Here is a 13,883-nt window from a genome sequence, read left to right as displayed (position 1 = left end):
GGCTAAGGATTAAAAAAATTTCACACAGTTTTGTATGTCATTTTATCCATTAAAAGAAAAATAAGAATGTTTTTTTAAAACTTTCAAAGTTTGAACCCATCTCTTCTTTTTTAAAATTTTATCCACTCTGCTGCTCATTTAAAAGAAAATTATTCAACATTAAACAGTGATTTTAGGCTAAATATGAAAATGTTATGTTTTAATTAAACATGTTTTGTATCAACTTTGATGTCATTCAACATATTAGTTGGTATTAGTAAATATAAGTAAAACATTTAACTTAAGAATCAATTTTTTATTAGATTATTATCAAAAATTATTTAATTATAAAAATTATATGCAAAATTTAGCATAAAGAAAAAATTTTACTATGAATGTTGTTTTCTTTCAAATATTTTTATATTTATATAATTTGTAGTTATTTTTTTATTTCTATTGGTACAGTAGCATATGTAAAAATGTATTCAATCCAATATAAGCAATATTATTAAATATTTTATTGAAAAAAATAATAAATTGAAAAAAATAAAGGTGAGATGTTTGATAAAATTGTTGGGAAATCATTACCTGTCCTTCAAGCTAAGATATTTAGTCACTAACTAATGGTGAAATTTACTTCATTATCTATATTATACAAGGTTTGATTTAAAACCTACTGGTAAAAAAGAAGTTGAATCTGTAATTTGAAAAAAAGCAACCCTCGCAATTAGAGTCAACATTGTCAAATGCTGACCTAGAAGAGTTTGAGGTCGGCAAAAAATTGCCAACCTCTTTTCTATGTTTTATGGTCAAACCTTTGTTTTACGTTTTTTCTACTGACCTGATGCTTCAACCACACAGATTAAGGTCAGCAAGTTATTACCGACCTTATTTTTCCTAATTTCGAGGGCTAAAAAAAGTGAATATTTTTTGGAAAATGGCAGGAATTCAAAGAAAACAGAAAAAAGAATTTGATTAAAAATTAGAATTAAAAGAGAGGAGGGGGGGGGGGAGAGGCTTGGTTTTTTTTTTAAATTACTTTTTTAGTTGAAGCTGATCTAGAGAAAATCTAAAACTTATTGATGTCACAGGAAATCTTTTCTAATCAAATCTTCTGCATTTGATGCTGTAGTATCAAACAGATTTGACAATTTATTAGTAAAATCCAGAATTTGAGCAGTATGACTTTTTTAAAAAAATTTTTTTTAATCAAGTTCTCTATTCTGTTTTCTTTGAGATCCTGCCATTTTCGAAAAAACATTCCTATTTTGCAAAGTATAGATACAACTTCTTTTTTACCGCAGACTTTAAAAATCCAAAAGGTGGAGGGGAAGGGATGAGTGCGACGAGATTTCGCTGGCGCATGTAACGCACTTCTTAGTAACTCAACTCAGCAAATATATTTTGCATTGTTAGAAGTTATATTGCGTCACTAGCGTCTTTTCAAGTACCGCATTGTAATTAAAGTTATTTTATTAACGCGTTAAAAATCATACAAACAGTTTGTTTTTTCTGACTATAATAGAAAGTTACAAATAAAATCTAAGTTCTTATTTAAAAAATCATTTTTATTATTTTTTTCAAATATGAACTAAATTTTATTTTGAAAAAAAATATTTTTTTCTTGAAACGTAAAATAATGTTTGTTTATTTTCTTATGATTTTACAGTTGGTTTTTGGTTATTTTATTAACTGTTAATAAACTTTTTATTCTTTATTTGTGAACTCTTTAATAATGTTTTTAAACAATAAAGATTTTTTTTGTTATTTATCAGTTACCAATAACATATTCGTGATCACTCATTTTCATAAATTAAACGAACGTCATTAAAACTTTACGTTATTGAATAACAATAAACAAAATATCTTATTAATAAAATATTTACATCAAAATAAATCGTGCATTTTTTAAATTATTATGACTAAAAGTAATTTAAAAAATTTAAAAGGAATTTATATATTTAATTAAAGATAAAACTTGAAACACTTTATTTTTTTTTAACTAATTTTTAACAACAACAAAAAAAATTATGAAACAAACTGTTTTTTTAACAAAAAATCTATTACTTTACATTTGCGGTTAAAATGCTTTTACTAACGACTTTATTTCTTCTGAATGAATGTTACGTTACGTCACGTTAACGACAATCAAAAGATAATTTAAATATCCTAAAAGATGTAAGTTTTTGCGTACCGTAAAACTGCTGAGCGCGACAAATCGCCTTTTCACAGGCAAAATGCAAGCTGCGTAACGCTTCTTAACAAGGCCTGGAAAATGGTACCAAAATTAAACCTTTCAGTTTTTTTTATTTTAGTAGACAAAACTACATATAAAACCAGTTAAAATCTGAAAAAATAGTTCAAATATATATATATATATATATATATATATATATATATATATATATATATATATATATATATATATATATATATATATATATATATATATATATATATATATATATATATATTTTGAACTATTTTCAGATTTTAACTGGTTTTATATGTAGTTTTGTCTACTAAAATAAAAAAAACTGAAAGGTTTAATTTTGGTACCATTTCCAGGCCTTGTTAAGAAGCGTTACGCAGCTTGCATTTTGCTTGTGAAAAGGCGATTTGCCTACGCGCTCAGCAGTTTTGCGCTACGCAAAAACTTACATCTTTTAGGATATTTAAATTATCTTTTGATTGTCGTTAACGTGACGTACGGTAACATTCATTCAGAAGAAATAAAGTCGTTAGTAAAAGCATTTTAACCGCAAATGTAAAGTAATAGATTTTTTGTTAAAAAAACAGTTTGTTTCATAATTTTTTTTGTTGTTGTTAAAAATTAGTTAAAAAAAATAAAGTGTTTCAAGTTTTATCTTTAAGGAATTAAATATATAAATTCCTTTTAAATTTTTTAAATTACTTTTAGTCATAATAATTTAAAAAATGCACGATTTATTTTGATGTAAATATTTTATTAATAAGATATTTTGTTTATTGTTAATTCAATAACGTAAAGTTTTAATGACGTTCGTTTAATTTATGAAAATAAATTATGATCACGAATATGTTATTGGTAACTGATAAATAACAAAAAAAATCTTTATTGTTTAAAAACATTATTAAAAAGAGTTCACAAATAAAATAAGAAAAAGTTTATTAACAGTTAATAAAATAACCAAAAACCAACTGTAAAATCATAAGAAAATAAACAAACATTATTTTACGTTTCAAGAAAAAAATATTTTTTTTCAAAATAAAATTTAGTTCATATTTGAAAAAAATAATAAAAATGATTTTTTAAATAAGAACTTAGATTTTATTTGTAACTTTTATTATAGTCAGAAAAAAACAAACTGTTTGTATGATTTTTAACGCGTTAATAAAATAACTTTAATTACAATGCGGTACTTGAAAAGACGCTAGTGACGCAGATAACTTCTAACAATGCAAAATATATTTGCTGAGTTGAGTTACTAAGAAGTGCGTTACATGTTTTCGCTACGCAGCGAAATCTCGTAACAAGGCCTGCATCCCCCTTCCCCTCCACCACCCTTTTAGATTTGAAACCTGCCGGTAAAAAAGAAGTTGTATCTATACTTTGCAAAATAGGAATGTTTTTTCGAAAATGGCAGGATCTCAAAGAAAACAGAATAGAGAACTTGATTAAAAAAAATTTTTTTAAAAAAGTCATACTGCTCAAATTCTGGATTTTACTAATAAATTGTCAAATCTGTTTGATATTACAGCATCAAATGCAGAAGATTTGATTAAGAAAGATTTCCTGTGACATCAATTGTCAAATATAAGTTTTAGATTTTCTCTCAGATCAGCTTCAACTAAAAAAGTAATTTAAAAAAAAAACCAAGCCAATCCCTGTCGCCCCCCCCCCTCCTCTCTTTTAATTCTAATTTTTAATCAAATTCTTTTTTCTGTTTTCTTTGAATTCCTGACATTTTCCAAAAAATATTCACTTTTTTTAGACCTAGAAATTAGGAAAAATAAGGTCGGTAATAACTTTCTGACCTTAATCTGTGTGAGGTCGGCATCAGGTCAGTAGAAAAAACGTAAAACAAAGGTTTGACCATAAAACATAGAAAAGAGGTTGGCAATTTTTTGCCGACCTCAAACTCTTCTAGGTCAGCATTTGACAATGTTGTCTCTAATTGCGAGGATTGTTTTTTTCAAATTACAGATTCAACTTCTTTTTTACCAGTAGGTTTTAAATCAAACCTTGTATAATATAGATAATGAAGTAAATTTCACCATTAGTTAGTGACTAAATATCTTAGCTTGAAGGACAGGTAGTCATTCCCAACAATTTATCAAACATCTCACCTTTATTTTTTTTCAATTTATTATTTTTTTCAATAAAATATTTAATAATATTGCTTATATTGGATTGAATACATTTTTACATATGCTACTATACCAATAGAAATAAAAAAATAACTACAAATTATATAAATATAAAAATATTTGAAAGAAAACAACATTCATAGTAAAATTTTTTCTTATGCTAAATTTTGCATATAATTTTTATAATTAAATAATTTTTGATAATAATCTAATAAAAAATTGATTCTTAAGTTAAATGTTTTACTTATATTTACTAATACCAACTGATACAAAGTGTTGAATGACATCAAAGTTGATACAAAACATGTTTAATTAAAACATAACATTTTCATATTTAGCCTAAAATCACTGTTTAATGTTGAATAATTTTCTTTTAAATGAGCAGCAGAGTGGATAAAATTTTAAAAAAAGGGGACAGTGGGTTCAAACTTTGAAAGTTTTAAAAAAACATTCTTATTTTTCTTTTAATGGATAAAATGACATACAAAACTGTGTGAAATTTTTTTTGGTACACCCTAATATACAATTTATCCTGGTGTAATAACTAACAATAACTCACTATTATGACTAGGAAGACAATTCAGCTGAAAAAAAAAATAATAATAATGTGTGTATGTATAAATATACAACATCTACCTTCCCCCAAAAAGCTGCATTCCCAGTAGAGCCATAATAACCATGTACAAAAGAATAAGAAAGAGAAGACTAACAATTGAATTTATCGAATTTACAAATGATGTCACCAGATTTTTTAATGTTGTCCAATACCTACAATATTAAATTAATTAACTGAGATTAAAAAAAGTCTAAAAGTTTATTATTTACTAATGGCTATGTAATAACAGGCACAATATATAGCTATATAAATGAAAAACCCAAAAAATACCAAAAAGTCCTATAGGACCTATAGGAGCTTGGAACAAAAAAAATAGACAACACTTTGAAAACTGTAAACACTTTTTAACTTATGGTTTTAGCAAGACAATTTTACAACATTTTAATTCCTTAACGGTTTATATTAATCCATTGACATTTTACTCCTTAACGATTTATATTAGTCCATTAAAATCATATCCATTGACATCATATATTGAAATAAGAAGAAGAAATATGAAAATTTATTTTTTATGCTTGCTTTTTTTCAGTGTTTTTCAATAAAATTAAAATGCCCAACATTTTTTTAACACATACCTTTACACAAGCAGAAAAACACTAGCTAGCACTAGGCCGCACATGTGATTTACTTTAAATTACACTTTCATATATAGATAAAAATTTACAACCAAAATTTCTGAGTTCAGCTGAGTGCAGGTGCTAGGCATTCTGTTATAAATGATATTCAATCTTAGATCTTGCTTTAAAAAACTGAAAAAGACACATAAAGAACTATTTTAAACATTTAAATTTTTTTTAAATAGCGCTTTTAATGTTATTGTGAAAAGTTATGTTCCATAACTTTTCACAATAACACTACACAATGAAATTCTCTAGGCCTCAAAAAAAAACTATGATCTTATGATGAAAATGCTTACTAAAGTGTCCAGAATAAGCAGTCAGAGTAAAGTCCACAAAAACTCCAATCAAGTAATGGGGCCAAGGGGCTCTCTATGTACTAATGTATGATGTATGTCATCATTTAGATTTTTGTATATAAAAAAAATATGTTAATAAAGTTCAATTTTATAAAACGTTATTTTTTTATATTCACAATATCAAAAAAACTAAGTAGATAAAAATAAATAAAAAACTATTTACATTTTATCTTTTTATAATATTTAAATTTTTGTATAAAAATCTCATTTTATGTTTTAAATATTTTTAATTTACATTTGTTTACTTCTTATATTTTTTAAATAGATTTTATGATAAAAATATCAATAAACTATATAGAATATATAAAATCATTACGGATAAAATAATGATTTCTACAGACATTTTCAACATCAATTGGAGAATCTGGCAGTAGTAAATGACAGGGATGAGCGCCAAATCAAACATGTGCAAGATTTTATGGCTGAAAGTTGAGACGTATCATCAGGACAACATGCAAGTTGTGCATACTACAGGATAACATGCAAGTTGTGCAAAAAAACAGAAAAGAGGTTGAAAAAGAGATGAAAAAAATAGATTTTATGTAATTTTAATGTGATTTTGAAATTTGTCATAAATGTTGTGAATGGCTAATGTGTACAAGTATTAACTCTAGAAAAATAAAATTCTATAAAGATTTTTTTTTTTCAGATCAAAAGTACAAGATTAAATAGTAGAAAATTGACAATTTTCTACTATTCAATCCATAAACCATAGGCACCGAGAGGAGGAGGGGGAAGGACAAAAGAAACGATGCAACCTCACATATGAAACAACCTTGTACTGGAACTCCTTAACTTGGAGACTTAAAATATTTTTAGTAGGTCCTGGGACAAAATAAGGATAATTGAGGTCAGGTGGGACATTCTTTTTACATATATTAAAATTGTGATAATAACATTTGCAATAGTACTACTGATGATAAATACTGAAAGGCCTCTAATACTATTTAATATTTTCTTTTGTAATATTTTATTAAAACCTTAAAAAAAAATACACTCATTTTTTTTATATTTTTTTTTTGCTTTGCATCTTTTTCCTTCTTATTTTTATATATTTTTTTTCTATCTATTTATAAATATATATATATATATATATATATATATATATATATATATATATATATATATATACATATATATATATATATATATATATGTATATATATATATGCAGCGTGGAAAATAAGAAATCAAAGGCGAGCGGTCAAACTGTCCGGCTAATACATAAAATTGACGGTCAGTTGTTTTTTTTGGGCGGTCAAAATTTTAATTTTTTTTTTGTTTTAAATTTTTTGTACAAAACTTTGTAAATAAAACAATAACTTGATACTTCAAAATGAACGAACTCGTATTCCTTTTTTAATTGTATTCTATTTTTTAAAATAATAAAAAATACACATTTTTATGTTATATCAAAAAAATTAATGTAATACCACTATAATAAATGCCTAAGTAACAAAAAACAAAGTTTTATATAACTTAAAAATGTCTTTTTAAAGATACGTTTCATCTGATTTATTATCCAAAGTTTCATCGAAAGACGATTTTAAATCTAAAGACTCGTCTGATGGCGATTCTAAATCAATTAATGTTTTTATAGTTGTTTTTTTCTTTTCTTTTTTTGAATAAATTTTTCGACTTTCTTGTGTAGGCCTTCGCAAAGTATCTTCGGCCCATAATTTAATGGCAGGATTCACATCAAATTCTTCACTATTTGTTTCATCAGTGCACACCCGAATTAAATTTTTGAGCCGTTTTTCAGTTAAGCGATTTCTTGTGTCAGTTTTAATTCTATTTATAAGAGAAAAAAGACGCTCAACCTTTCCATTCGAAACAGGCAATACGAACAGCAATTTAACAAGAAGTAGAATTGGACTCCAATCTTTTTTCATAGAACTCGAAAAAATTTGATACCATACTCTACGGTACTCAGTTTTATCTGGTGCCAAATATTTGACAGTGTAATCAACTAAATTATGCCAAGCATCAAACATATTGTTTACACTCCCAGCGAAGCCAGCATAACGTAAAGGCATATTATAAAAGTCATACAATTTTTCGATGTTATTATCAGCAAATGAATTATTGGTGTTATTTTGAAACCAGCCACCAGTGTTTAAGATTAACATTCCATACATATCAGGAACTGTATTTTGTGTTTCCAAACGCTATGCCTAAAAATCTTGTGACCGACTCCTTTTTTATTTCAATTTTATCAATAAAAAGTTTAGGTAAATTATTTGGTAAAAAACGCTTTTTTGCGAGGGAGTGGAAAAGGATCCATTTTGTTTTGTCAATATTTAAAGTTAACTTGTTGCACTTAAACCAGTTGGAGATGTGATTGAGTTCTTTATTCATATTTGAAAAAAGCTCATAAATGTCACTGTTTGACAGAAATAAATTAGTATCGTCCGCAAAAATGATACCAATAAGGTTAGAAGCTTTATTTAAATCATTTATATAGACTAAAAACAAAAGTGGGCCTAGAATAGAACCCTGTGGAACACCACATTTTATGTCAATTAATTTTTCATTTTGAAAATAATCTCCATAGAAAACAAATTGTTTTCTATTTGTCAAATAACTTTTATACCATTTTATTAATTTGCCATTAATTCCATAAAATTTGAGTTTCTTAAGTAGAATTTTGTGATCGACCGTGTCGAATACTTTTGATAGGTCAATGAAAATACCTAGTGTATATTGTGATCTTCCAAATGAATTGGAGATTTCACGAATGAACTGTGTAATGGCTTGTTCAGTTGAACAATTTTTTTTAAAACCGAATTGGTTTTTATATAGAAGTTTATTTAGATTAAGGTAGTTGTATGTTCTATTGTATATAATTCTTTCTGAAATTTTCGAGAAGGTTGAAAGAACTGAGATAGGGCGATAATTACTGATATTTGATTTTTTTCCGTCTTTGTAAATTGGAGTAACTTTAGCTATTTTTAATTGGTCGGGGAATACACCTTGCTGTATAGATGCCCTGAACACTTTATAAAGAATACATTTTAAATTTTCAAAGCAATCTATTACTATGTTGCCATTTATTTCGTCCGCACCTGTAGCTTTGTTTCTTTTAAGAGATTTGTAAGCTCTCTCAAACTCATCAAAAGATAAGTCAGAATATAAATTATCTATAAAAAGCGAATTATTTATAGGCTCTAGGAAATCACTAAAAGTTTTTTCCGTAATAGAAATCTTATTTGCGAATTTAGTTCCTATATCAATGAAATATTTATTAAACTCGTTTGCAATTTCGTTTGGTTCATATATATTTGTTTTATTTATTTTAATTACTTTAGGAAGGTAGTTTGAATTTGTTTTTTGTTTTCCTGTTATTTCTTTCAACGTTCTCCAAGTATTTTTTGAGTCGTTTTTAAATTTACTAATTAAATTTGAATAATAATTTTTTTAAAGTTTTTTAAGAATTTTTTCAAATAAATGTTGGTAATTTTTATATTTTTGTTGGTTTTCATCTGATTTTGTTTTTAAATATTTTATATATAGTTTCTGTTTGATTTTAGAGGATTTACTAAGTCCTTTAGTAATCCATGGACTATTCAAGGTTTTTTTTTTGTTATTTATTCACAAAGTGGAAAGTTTGCATTGTATATTGAGAAGAAAGTATCAAAGAACTTATTATATATTGTATTTGCGTCATCACTAAAGTTAATATGTTTCCAATGCAGAAGTGATAATTGATATTGAAAGGATTTTATATTGTTTTCGTTGAAGACACGTTTTTTTATTATATTTTGTCTTTCGGGGTTATTAGAGGATACAGTATGTATCGTAAGAAAAATAGGGAAATGATCGGATATGTCGGTTTTTATAATACCTTTTTGTAATTTCTTATTATAAATATCTGTTGTAAAAATATTATCAATCAACGTCGTTGAAGTTTTGGTTATTCTAATAGGGCGATTAATTAAAGGAAGAGCTCCTGCCATAAATATTTCATCGTAAAAACTTTTTACTTTATTATCTTTACTATAAAGTAGACAGTTCATGTTGAAATCTCCAATTATAAAAGTAATTTTGTTTTCTTTGCTACCTTTGTGAATGATATTACGCTGTAAAAAGAAACTAAGATTTTCAGACGCACCATCTGGTGGTCTATAACAGCAGCTTAATAGAATACTTTTTTTTTTATTGTTTAAAATTTCAATAGTTACGATTTCTTTATCACCGTCAGAAACGCTCATATTATTCCTAATGTGATAAACAATGTGTTCCTTAACGTAAATCATAACTCCTCTACCCTGTTTATTTGTTTGTCTTTCTAAAAAAATTGTTTCAAAACCTGGAAGATGGAAAATATAATTATTTTAAAACTCATTCGAAGAAATCCATGTTTCTGTTAAACAAATTATATTAAAAATATTTTCAGTTTCATCTAAAAAATCACAAAACTTTTCAAAATTTTTATTTAGACTTGTAATATTAATGTGAAGGACTCTGATTTTTTGATTTTCAGTGCCGTTTATATTAAGAAATTATTTTAACTTATTGGGATAAAGATAAGAACAACGTGTGTTCACATCATTAAAAAAGTTGACATCTGGATCTGAATTAAAATCTGATTTTAAGTATTTACCATGAAAATTAAAAGTAAAGGATTCGTAGTCATCCATTTTTGATCATTCCGTTGATCATTCCGTTGCTTCTTGAAAGCAGTGCGTTCGCATTATATGAGCAACTTGGGGAGAGCCAAAAAACCGCCGCTGCGAACATTGAAAAAGCTCTACTCGATGCATTTGCAGTCGATGGTTTTCAAGTTTACGAGCAGTTCAGAGATCGGAGATGGAATGACGGTGAATCTGTTGATGTGTATTTGGCCAGTTTACGTCAACTTATGGGTTTGGCCAACATTGAAAGCGAAGAACTATTGCTAAGAGCGTTCATAACTGGATTGCCGGTTGAAATTTCAAAGCCGCTACGAGCACAAGTGAAAATATTTGGGATCAGGTTACAGGATGCATTAAACCATGCACGAGTACTCATGACGGAAAAAATAAAAGAAGAATATGTTTCAACAACAATCTCTGGTTTCTATAAAAATGTTAAAAAACCATCCGCTTAGATCTTAGATGCGCCTGTACACATTGATCCGAGTTTGTAGGAGCATCAGAAGGTAGTCTACAAAGAAAAAAAATAAAAAAGTCTCACACGTCTTGGGTTTGGGTTAAATTCTGCCCCAAAAACAATGTCTTCAGTCTTAGGCAGTTTGTTGAATCTCAATGCAGGTATTAGTGAAGCAACTGACCACTACACTGACGACATAATTGTTAATTTGGAAAAGACATTAGTTGAAAAGATCGTAAATCATTTGGGGTGTTATGGATTGGTAACAAAAGAGCCGGTGCAATGTAATACTGCACGAGTGTTGGGTTTGCAACTGTTTAGAAATAAAAAAAAGGAGCTTTGTTGGAAACGTGGAAACATGATTCCAAAGTCACAAGATATCAAAACGGAAAAAGTAACACGACGGAAACTTTTTTCAATATGTGGACACTTATTAAGTCACTATCCTGTTGAAGGGTGGCTCAGAATTGCCTGCAGTTTTATAAAACGTCATAGTCAAGGAAATGCTTGGGATGATCAAATCGGAGATCAAGCTTAGTCATGGTTGATCGAAATATTGCGCCGATTAGAAGTTTGTGATTCTGTGAAAGGGAAATGGAATGTTAAAGGGATTCAAAATGGAGCAACATTGTGGTGTGATGCTAGCAGCATGGCAATAGGGGTTGCTATAGAATACGATGGCGTAATAATTGAGGATGCAGTCTGGCTTCGAAGTATAAATGATGTTATGCATATTAATATTGCTGAATGAGATGCTGTGGTGTGTGGGATAAACCTAGCTGCTAAGTGGGATATAAAGAATTGATCAGTATTCACTGATTCAGTAACAGTTCATGGATGGCTAAAAAGTATGCTGACTGAAAGTCATAGGATTCGATCAAATGCATTATCAGAAATGCTTATTAAAAGAAGATTTTCTCTATTGCAAGACTTAATAAAAGAATATAATATAAACATCAGTTAAAATGGGTTCCGTCTTCCAAAAACAAAGCTGACGTGTTGACAAGAGTTCCAAAGACTTGGTTAAATGAGCTTTCACAAAGAAATACTAAAGAACTATGTGGAGTAAGTATTGCTAAAGAAATTCGTAATTGTCACTCAAAGCATCATTTTGGCGTTAATCGGACAATGTTTACAGTGCAACGAAGACTTCCGCACGTATTAAGAAAAGATGTTGAAGAATGTGTTCGCAAATATTGTCAATGTAATTCAAATGATCCAGCGCCAATATAATGGAGTGCTAGATGTACCAGACACATGGTATCGAATTGCTTGTGATGTGACTCACTATAAAGGGTCGCCATATTTAACAATGATTGACTGTGGACCAAGTCGGTTTGCAATTTGGAGAAAGTTGCCTCGCGAAGGTACCAGAAATGTAGTAAGTCAATTGGAATCCGTATTTAGGGAGCATGGCCCACCGCAAGAACTGTTGATGGATAATGTATCGGTGTTTAAGTCTAGTGAATTTTCAAACATATTTGAAAAATGATGTGTAAAAAAGAAGTATAGATGTGCATATACATCATCAGGAAATGGGATTGTGGAGCGTAACCACCGCACAGTAAAACGAACAGCTGCGAGGGCACAAATATGTCCGTTAGAAGCGGTATTTTGGTACAATGCAACACCAACGGTGGGAACAAACGAGAAGTCTGCACCTGCTTCTCAAAAAAAAAAGTACTTTTGGCGTCTACCAATTCAAGAGGAGAAAAACACTGAAACTAAGGAAAGATCACGACAAGTTTTGAAAACTTATAGAATTGAAGAAAAAGTTTATGTTCGCCCCGCTGATGCAAAGTGCACTTCAGTTTGGAAAATTGGTACTGTAACTGACATACTCACAAACACAAATAATGAAATTGATGGTGTACCAAGACATGTGTGAGACGTGAGAATAGCTCCTGCCTCAAATTCTTCAAACGCTTTAAGTAAAATTGTTTTCAGTAAAGAGGTTGACAGTGATGAAAGTGATTTAGAAGATTTAAATATTTTTGCTGCACGAGAGGAAGGAACTGAAGAAACAGTTGTTGACGCTGAGGAGGAAGCTGACGGCAGAGAAATCGTCGATAATTTATTACCAGCGATCAGACGATCAACCAGAGAAAGGAGAAAGCCGACATATTTAAATGACTATGTTACTTAAGAACTTCAGTTCTTGGGGTGATGTGATAATAGCTGATCGTTATGAAACTTTATTGTTACGTTTATAAAATTCTTGTCATAATATTATTAAAGTTAATTGATGTAATTTATTAGTCAAGTCATAAGCTATTTTTATATGTAACTATGCGCTCGAGAACTTTTGTTTCTGTAAAGTTGTAAATAGAATTTAATAAAAAGAGTCAAAAATAAAAGTAAAACAAAGTTGTCGTATTAACACCTCTAAAATAATGCCCCGTGGTCCAAATATGAATATAATGGACCCAGTGGGCACACGACGTTGGATTAACGTTGAAATAACGTTGATCAACGTCGATCAACGTTATTACAACGTTATTGCAACGTCATGTGCCTGCTGGGGAGGATGGAAAGAGGGGGAGCACTATTCTCTTTAACAAAAACTCTACTATTATGAAAGCGACAAAAATTCATGTATAAAATTGTTATTAAGTAATTAAGGTTTATATAACGTAAGTAAAGTTTTATTTTTGAATACATTTATAAGTAAGGTATTGGGGCCCCAAGGTCAAAATACTTGAATAAAAGGGAGCAAGAGAGGGGCACAACGAATATTTAAAAAAAATTCGGCCATTATGAGCGTGATTAAAATTTATGTGTAAAATTGTTATTTAGTAAGAAATTATTTAAACGTTGAACAGTTATGACCTTGTAAATTTGATATCCCCCCAAGTAGAGTTGATTGTAAAC

The 13,883-nt window shown here is 28.5% G+C and overlaps 1 protein-coding gene across 1 annotated transcript; it reads left to right on the top strand.

Moving 5' to 3' along the window:
- Positions 1-11,661: 11,661 nt before the first annotated feature.
- Positions 11,662-13,158, top strand: LOC136085391 (uncharacterized). The gene is made up of 5 exons (XM_065806693.1): positions 11,662-11,736; positions 11,973-12,170; positions 12,235-12,393; positions 12,517-12,896; positions 12,960-13,158. The coding sequence occupies exons 1-5, from the start codon at positions 11,662-11,664 to the stop codon at positions 13,156-13,158; spliced, it is 1,011 nt and encodes a 336-aa protein (XP_065662765.1).
- Positions 13,159-13,883: the final 725 nt, after the last annotated feature.

This window comes from Hydra vulgaris, chromosome 09 (assembly GCF_038396675.1).
Source record: "Hydra vulgaris chromosome 09, alternate assembly HydraT2T_AEP".
In the NCBI taxonomy this organism is placed as follows: Eukaryota; Metazoa; Cnidaria; class Hydrozoa; order Anthoathecata; family Hydridae; genus Hydra; species Hydra vulgaris.
Note: the sequence above shows the minus strand (reverse complement) of the source record. Positions and strands in the feature narration are given on the sequence as shown.

Bases quoted from the DNA above. Each gene is read 5' to 3' on its own strand.
- LOC136085391 (XM_065806693.1), top strand. From the start codon at position 11,662: ATGGCAATAGGGGTTGCTATAGAATACGATGGCGTAATAATTGAGGAT. The intron at 11,737-11,972 runs GTTATGCATATT...TATAAACATCAG, and splicing joins GGCTTCGAAGTATAAATGAT to TTAAAATGGGTTCCGTCTTC. The intron at 12,394-12,516 runs GTAAGTCAATTG...TGTGTAAAAAAG, and splicing joins GCGAAGGTACCAGAAATGTA to AAGTATAGATGTGCATATAC.